The sequence below is a fragment of the Propithecus coquereli genome, unplaced genomic scaffold, assembly GCF_000956105.1.
Source record: "Propithecus coquereli isolate 6110/MARCELLA unplaced genomic scaffold, Pcoq_1.0 Scaffold154, whole genome shotgun sequence".
In the NCBI taxonomy this organism is placed as follows: Eukaryota; Metazoa; Chordata; class Mammalia; order Primates; family Indriidae; genus Propithecus; species Propithecus coquereli.
The window spans coordinates 1,554,231-1,563,316 of NW_012139858.1; the positions used below are offsets into that span (position 1 = coordinate 1,554,231).

The 9,086-nt window shown below is 38.1% G+C and overlaps 1 protein-coding gene across 1 annotated transcript in view; it reads right to left on the reverse strand.

Annotated features, from left to right (window-relative positions):
* Positions 1-7,507, reverse strand: part of TARS (threonyl-tRNA synthetase) — a 29,046-nt gene extending 21,539 nt beyond the window's left edge. Inside the window, exons 1-3 of the mRNA XM_012640505.1 lie at positions 7,362-7,507; positions 3,617-3,697; positions 124-314 (exon numbers count right to left, since the gene is read on the reverse strand). Of these exons, the coding sequence (XP_012495959.1) occupies positions 124-314; positions 3,617-3,697; positions 7,362-7,382 (293 nt within the window). The 5' untranslated portion in view covers positions 7,383-7,507. The remainder of the gene's footprint in view (positions 1-123; positions 315-3,616; positions 3,698-7,361) is intronic.
* Between the last annotated feature and the right edge of the window lie 1,579 nt (positions 7,508-9,086).

The window sequence follows — 9,086 nt, forward strand, 5'->3', positions numbered from 1 at the left end:
AAACACATTAAATACATAGAACAGTAACATAAAAATATTATGAGAATAAAACTTGGCAAGATAATAAAACAAAGTTTAGTTAGGTTACAAATTACAGAAGGTCATGACCAATGTAGCTTATACCTAATTCCACAAGCAATTTGATATGGGGTAGTTTTCCAGGATTCTGCATCGATCTGTTTACCATCAGGCAACGTGACTTTAATTGGCCTGCTATCTTTTTCTGCCTTTTCTGCTAGAATGGAATCATGTTCTGCTTTTAGTATATTATACATCTCAAGACGTGTGTAAATATATTCAGGCCAAGGATTCAACTGCAAGACAAAAAATGAGGAAAGAATCAGTAAATACTTGCTTTCCTTTTTAGAAAAGGGAAAGAAATAATTAAAATAGATGATACACAAATCCACTATTACTTGGACATGTTAAATGGGTTGCCAAAATCAGCAGGCACTACTTCAATCTGGTCCTCAACGAAGGTTTAAAAAAAGGAATTAAATGCCCTCTTCTTATAATTTTTATTTTAAGAAATTTTTTAAAAAATAGAAAAGTATAAATAACATAATAAATACCTGGGCTGCCACAATGCTGAATTGACAATTACCATTTTGCTATTATTTATACCAAGTGGTTTTATTTTTCCTTTAAGATGCCCTCTTCGCATCTTTTCTGACTAAATGATCTTACAAATAGAGCTATAAATACTCCATTTTGTTTCAATTTTCTTCAGATGATGGTCTGGTCAGCCTATTATCTCTACTCACAACTACAAATTCATTTGACTTATGGACTCTCATTCAAGTAAAGCATTTGCTGAATTCAAAAAAGCCACAATCACCTTTTTTCTTGGAGTATTTCATTAGCAAATAAACAAAATAGCACCATACTTCTTTTATAGTAGATGAAATGAACCAAAACATTTTGTATAAAACACCCACTCAGGTTCCCAAAAGTTTGGAACAGAAAGAAAAAAAGAGACAACAACCAAAGATCTGTCTTCCTCTACTGTCAGAGACTCTATAAAACATTTAAAAAGCAGTTAGTGAATCTGTGGTCACAAAATAAACTACTAACTTCTATAGCACTTACAATCTTCAAATAACATGAATATTAATAGTGCGAAAAGGAGATGGCTTAATTTTACCATAAACTTTTCTATCTTCATATAGATTTAAATCAATCAGCCATAAAGTGATTTATTCAACTGCTTTAACCCTTGTTTAATATTTTTTCCTTTTTTTTCTTTTTTTTTTTTAAAGAGACGCCCTCACTGTCACCCAGGTTGGAGTGCAGTGGTCCGATCATACCTCACTCCAGCCTTGAACATTGAGCTCTTGGGCTTAAGCGATGCTCTTACCTCAGCCTCCCAAAGTGCTAGGATTATGGGTGTGAGCCACCACGCTTGGCCGCCAACACTTGTTCAACTTTGATGATGCTACCTACAATTCTATATATATTAACATAACACACTTAATCTGAAAGGAGTGCAAACTAGTATCTAATCCTGAGAAACTGACTTGAGATAATAGAAAACAAAAATCAACCATACTATATAGATTCACTTCCTGGCCAGCTTAGGAATGGTGGTTTCTGATGGTTATGGGTCATGATTACCCACATATTTCCCTAAATATCATAACAACAACAACAAAAAGAATAGCTACAACATTAAAAAAGTACATATTTGTATTTTCAACTTGTTCATACACTTCCTTTTTTTAAATTTTATTTATTTTTTAATTTTCGTTTTTAGAGATAGGGTCTTAATATGCTGTCCAGGCTGGCCTTGAACTCCTGGGTTCAAATGATCCTCCCACCTCAGCCTCCCAAATACCTGGGCCTACAGACATGAGCCACTGTGCTTGACCAAATAAAACTTCTTAGAAAACAGTAAATTTCCAATGCAAAGTAGTTCTTTTGTTTTTTTTCCTCCCTATACAAAATTTCCTTCCCATTTCAATCATGTCTTTTGAAATGGAAGTCCCTAATATCTTTACAAATTTCTTCCTACAGAAGTCCTTCCCTTTCTTTAGTCATTTATTTGCTCTTTGGGGACTTTTCATCAAAATTTCACAGGGTTCCATAACCCTCAATGGTGAGGAACCAATGAATTAACTAAAAGCTCAGAGCCTGTCACTCTACAGTCAGAATGTGAACACCTCAGCCCAAAGCACATTACCTGGTCCTATCCATTCTAAAGCACCAGTACAGTCCTACCCACCTGCATAATCCTCTATATCCTACTGCAGTTTATCATCATAGCCACTTGGCACTTCCTACTCAGAAGAATTTAGTGTCAAAATTTATTCAATATTCATTAAGCAGATATTCTGTGTCTGGCTCTGAGATTACAGAGATGAATAAGATCTGCACATTGCCCTTGGAGGGGAATAAGACGGGTAGATCAATGATGGGAGCACAGAGGAGGAGGCAAGGTCTGGGACATTTCACCGTACTCTTTTTTCCCAGACTGATCATTAAACACACATAATTACATGTCCCACTTAAAATTCTCTGTCCAGAAAAGTCCTCTTATTGCATTCTTTGTTTCCCATTTCCAGGCTAATTCTCAAACTGTGAGAGAACATCATGTACGATTACATTGAAAGTATACAGAAAAATTAGGGAACACATGCATTTTTCCATTTACTTGCAAATTAAAAAATTCACAATCAACAATTTCCCTCACAATTATAGTGTGGTAAAATGGGCAAAAGACTGACCACACATACGAGACCTGGTTAGGCAGGGTTCCAAGCAACACTACACTTGATCATCTTTAAACTTACCCTAAGTAAATGGAAACACCAAAAATTTAGTAACTGTAGCATTCATAAAAATGGCTCTTTAAAGTCAGTTTATTCTGCTACTTCTAAAAAGCCTATTCCTTTGTGACTTTTCCTTCTGGTAGTTTTCTAAAGAGTCTCCAATAAAATAGCTGCAATGACTAAAGCAAACAGTGAAGCACAGTTTATAGCAGGTCAACTTCAAAAATAAAGCAGAAAGACAAGCTTAACTACCTCCTAGAGCAAAACACCCAGGAAGTTGATTCTGGGCTGGCTTTTGATGTCTCAGTTCCTTCCAGTGTCAGCCCAGGGAACTGAAAGCATTTTCTTTAGACTTCAGAGGCCCTAAGGGGATTTGTCCTGGCTTAAAACCAAATCCCAGAGGCAGGTCCTGAGGAAACAGTGAGGAGGAGTTCGAGGAACTGAGCTTTCTTTGGTTTCTGTTGTATTCAGACACTCAAAACACCCAGTCTCTATTCCCTAACATCTCATTTAATGAAATGATCAGAGAGTAGGCATCCAATCTGACAACTGAATAATTACCACAGTTCCCTTCTCTCCAACTTCTGTTCTTTGATTTTTATATCCAACCCCACAATCAGATCATCTTGCAATCATACTCCAGCTGCTTTCTTTTGCAATAACAAATAACTGCAAATCTTTTTTTCCCTCTCAGACTACCCTTTCCTAATTCTTCCTGATTTTTCCATCTGGCACCATCTTATAAACCCACGTACACCATTAGAATCCTTACACATAGGGTAGTCTGAGACAATTTCCTGTCACTGGCCATCCTTTATGCCAGAGCCCTCTAAGATGATAACCTTTACCTCTGCTCGACCTCCATCTCCAGATCCTTCTTTGCTTTTCTTCTTGCTTCCTTCCTTTCGCTTCTCCTCACCAGCATTGACCTAAATAAACAAAAAAGAAATGAAGGTTTTATATTTTAATATTATTTGACACCATTCTAGCATGATGCCCCCAGAATAGTTTTGAAGATGTTATTCTAGCATCTGTTCATCCATGTGACCGAAAACCAATTGTACCCCCTAAATCTATTGAAATTTAAAAAAAAAAAAAAAAAAAAAAAAAAAAAGGAAATCTGATTTTGAAAGATTTGAAAATTCCACCACTGGCAAAGACAAGTTAACAAATAACAATAAAAACAAATCCTCAAAAAGTAGAGAGAAGTTATTGACACTGTTCAAATCCTCAGTTTTCATTTATTTTATTTTAACTATTCCCATGACTCTTGCTTCAGGTTTACTTGGATCATATAATAAATATATGGCCATAAAGAAGCATGCAACTTATTCACTAAGAGTATTGCCAGAAAAAAAAAAAAACTGAACACAATATTTATCTATCCATTCTACAAGTATTTCCAAAGTTTATGTGCTCATAGTATTTTGTTAAACCCTGTGGAAGAAGCAAACATAAGACCCAATCCCCATGCAAACTTAGTCTCTCCAGGAAAACTAAGGGCATATATGTGTGAGAAACTCCTGGAGGACAAAAGGCAACAATAGCAGCCCTATGATTAAATGTCAAAAAAGCTAAGACCACAGAAAGTGTTAGGGCTTTAAAGGACTTTAAAGGATGGAAAGGATTTCAATTGGCTGGATTTTGAGAATGAAGGAAATGTATAGATAAGCTTGTTGTCAGAAACGCTAAAATTTAAAAAGAGAGAAAGCAAATTACTAAACCAAGCTGACTAAAGTAAAAGGATTGTTTTAAAAGGAAGCAATGCAAGTTAAGACAGACTAGGTCTCAGACAGAAAAAAAGCACTCAAAGTTACCATAAGGAATGTGGATTTCAATTAGAAGCAAGTGATGTCATTAAAAGTTTTAAAGTAGTAAGTCCTATGTTGGGGATCTGAAGGGGGGATTTATTTATAATAGTTTTGTATGTTTGTGATCTTTGATTTTTTAAAACATTCTTAGTAAGACATAATTTTATATACCATATGATTTACCCATATAAAGTACACAATCCAATGGTTTTCAGTGTATATCACAATTGTGTAACTATCACTGCAATTTTAGGGCATTTTCATCACCCTCCAAAGAGAAACCTGGTACCCATTAGCAGTACTCTGTCTTCCCCTCATCCCTGAGACCTTGGCAACCACTACTCTGGTTTCTGTCTCTTTGGATTTGCCTATTCTGGGCATTTCATATAAATGGAATCATACACTATGTGGTCTTTTGTGATTGTCTTCTTTCACTTAGCATAATCATTTTAAGATCATCATGTGGTAACACGTATCAGTACTACATTTCTTTCTTTAGCCAAATAATATTCCATCGATTATTTATCCATTTATCAGTTGATGGACATTTTGATCATTGTCTTTTAAATCTTATAAAACATGTTACCTGTATAATTTAAAAAAATAAACTAAATTTAAAAATACGACTTCTAATTTTATGCTAAGCTAAAACTTCCCCCACTCCAGGAGTCTGGATTTAATCAACTTTTAAGGTTCATTTATAATCAACAGATGAATAATGAACATAACTTAGGTCCATTCTAATCAAATGAAGAACTAACCAACAGAGTTATGGGATTCCCTACATGCCTTTGTTATACTGTAGAATTGGTGTAACTAGTCAAGAGTACCCAGTAAGAAGGATAAAAATTAATTGCAGGTCTGTCTTTGCAGGTTTAAAACAGAAAGAGAATGAAGTTTACATTTCTGATAACACATTTTTGGTTTTGATGGTATGATATTTGCCAAATGAAGAGTAGTAGTGAAGAAGAGGGAGAATTAACAAACGGGTTTTCTGTATTCTAAATATATTTCCATTTTACAAATGAGAATACTGGCTCAAAGAAGGTAAGTAACTTGCCCATGCATATATAGCTAGTAAGTAGTAGAGCTGGGACATTAAAATAGGTCTCTCTGGAACCCTGAGGCCTACTATCTCTTTACTGTAACAATTGAGAAGAGAGTGGGCAACTGTTCTCTGTTTCTGAGTTTATGTTACATATTTATGTAAAAGCAATTTAAAATTACTGTTCTCGGGGATGTTTAAGAGTTGACAGAAAAGTATACACAGAGTGTAAGTTAATTCAATCTGAGACTGACAGCTGAGATAAGTATGTCCTGCAATTCCAATAGCCTGACTTACTCAGGCTAGCACCAGGGTTATGAGTACTGGCTACAGAATACATAGTTTCAGCAAGTTACTTACCATTGCTAGGCCTGTTACCTCATCTATACAATGGGAATAATAAAAAAACCCAGTTCATAGAATTATTATGAGGACTAAGTTAATGCAAGTAATGTATTAATACAGTTTTCAGACCCATATTAGCACTCAGTAAATATTAACTATTGTGTAATTATTATTACAAGAAGGAGAAATCATATATTCATTAGCCACACATCACTTTTAACAAAGAATCATAGCACAATATTTATGGACATGGAAAGTTGTTGATCATAGCCTATCAAGCAAAAAAAAAAAAAAAGTAAATAATACTATTTTTACTTGAAAAAAAAATGGAAAAAAAGTCTATGTATAGATAACATTTATCATCTTAAGTTAAATTTACATAGTTTAGAATGTGCGCCATTTATCGTCTTAAGTTGAATTTACAAAGCTTAGAATGTGCACAGATACAATTCACCCTGCTGTGCCTTTTCACTGTCTTCCCTACATTTATCCTGGGGTCCCTGCCCTGACTGGTTTACTCATTCTGGTGAACTCCTTCTTCCAAACTCAATTCGAGAGCACTTTCAAGCAGAGTTAGGTGCTTCCTCTTCTGTAATCCCACACGGTTGATCACACAGCATTATGACTGTTTTCCTGTCTCTTACAGACTAGGTTGTGAGCTCCTCAAAGTCAGGGGCTGAGTCCTATGCATCCTCCTACCCGCATGGCTCAGCTCAGTGCTGGGCAGAACGAATACTCAAAACGTGACAGCGTGAAAGTGACCTGGGATGTTCCTAAGCACGGATGACACCAAAGAGAAAGTTCAAAGGTGAAATGATTAGCATGTATGACTGCCATAAGGCGCACCCCAGCAAGGGAAAGGGTGTAACTTCTCTGGAGTTTGTCAGATGGGGTCATCAGGCCTCCACCACTTATGTATAAACCACCCAAACTTGGGCAAGTTGGATCAGATCTAGGAGTTTCCAGTTTTCCCTTCCTTAAACTGGAGCTCTTTAACCCCCCAGGGTCTCAGGATGGATTAGGTGAATAAAGCTCTGCAATGATCTCCCCCACCTGAAGTGGGCCCAAAACACAAGTCTGGAAGTCCCAACCCTAAGATCCTGATTCTGTCTCAGCTTCTAACGGGTGGCTCTGAGCAAGTCATTCATTCACGGTCTCATTTTCCTCATCTGCAAAAAGGCGACAGACCCAAAGATGAACTGCAAGGCCCCATCCTACTTTATGAATGGGCGATTTCTGCCCCAAGGGGGCTCTGACTTGTACGGGAGCTCCACCGGCCGCCCGGGTTGCCCCGCCTCACGCGGCCCCGACCTCATGCTTCCCGCCCCGTCGCGCAGCGCCGGCACCCAGGAGAGCCCAGGCCGGCCTCCGGGCCCCACCAGGTCAGCTCACCGGCTTCTCCACGTCTTCCATCTTCCCTCAAAGACTGCTGGCCTTCTCCTCAAAGATTGGCTAACCCCGAAAAGAAGACAGAAGCCGAAAGCAACGGCCTGGTAAGAGCAAAGAAGCCAGTCACAGGGAGTCTAGGGCGCCCAGGAATGGTGCGCGCGCGCCTGCTGTCCCTGAATGGACCAGCTGATGCAATCTGATGGCGTCCAAACCCCGCCCCTAAGCTGCTGGCGGAACGGGCAGCCAATTGATAGTGGGGAAGGCGGGCCCTTCTTTCTCTAAACCAATGGGAAAGTTTGTTGGGTGACGTAGCTCTTCTAGGAAATCAGGGCGCGGCGGGTGAGGGAAGGCAACTACAGACCCTAAACCCGTACTCTACGCCTGAGGTGACTGGACCGTTCCCAGAGCGAGAAGTCCGCAATGCGCGTGCGCTTTTCTTCCCGGCTGACTTGACGCCGCATAGTCAAGGACCTTTCCAGCCACCGTAGAAAATGAGCGTTTTGGTCTAAGCTTCCGGGAAGTCTTCGGCGAGCTGGATACGTCCCTGGCACTAGGAAGAGTCCCGGTTTCTCGCGGCTTTGGCGCCGCCTGACCTGGCCTGATTGTGGAGTTCCGGGCACTCCCCAGGTCCCACGCCCCCGTTCTGTAGCGATGGATCGAGCCCTATGGCAATCCAGGATTCCTAAGACCCAAGCCCTGGTGATCGAGGACGAGCGTTTCCTCGAACATTCTTCGGTACCTGCCACCGCCAATCTATAATGTATTAAGGAGCATTTCCATAGGGTCCCCGAAAATACAATAAAATTTTTATTTTAAAATTAGGGAAATAACCACGATGACTCCCTGGGTTCTCACGCATAGGGGTCAATGTTTGGAATCGAATGGGCCTTTTTCATGTATTTTACTAGCCAACTGGTAATTAATGAGTGTTGAGATAAAACTTGCTTGAAAAAGTACCCCCTTAAAAGAAAGAAGTCAATACCTTTTTACTAACTAGATCTAGAAGAAGGTTTATAATAGGAGTAGATTAATAGTAGCACTTAGTGAATGTTCTCTGGAAAGTTTCAGGAGTTATATACAATTTAATAGGCTTAAGTAGACCAATCTGGTCTCCCACATTTAAATTAGACTGAGGATTAATAGGGTCTAGTCTTCTAATGTAGAACAATTTAATTATGCTCATTAGACATCTTTGCATGAATTGTATCTTAATTTTAAATAAGGATAATGAGGACCAGAGAGATCAAGATTACTAAATTTGCTAGAGGCAGAACAATATAGGCTAACAATGAAAGATTGTTCTAACTGCTATGCAACATGGTTTCTAGCAGCTTCTCTCTTTTTTTTTTTTTACAATTTCTTAAACATTTATGTTAGTAAGATACACCCGTACAAATATAACATATAGAAGGTTTAGCATGATTTCTTACGTGACAATGCTTCGCATGTGATTTAATGTATCAAATAAATATAATTAGTTTAACCTCTCTCTTTTACAAGATGAGAAAATAAATCCTTTGATATTTCCCAGGGGCACTCTGGGAAATCTTAAGTTAATTCTAGGTTAAAAAGACTTCATTTAGAATTTGACTTGGGGAGATTTATCAAAAATGTCAAAAGGTTTGAACACTTGATTAAATAGGACTGTTGATCATTATGAGACCATACTTAGTTATCTATCAACTAAAGTGACAATAAAAGATTTTAAAGACAAATACAGAAAGTTGC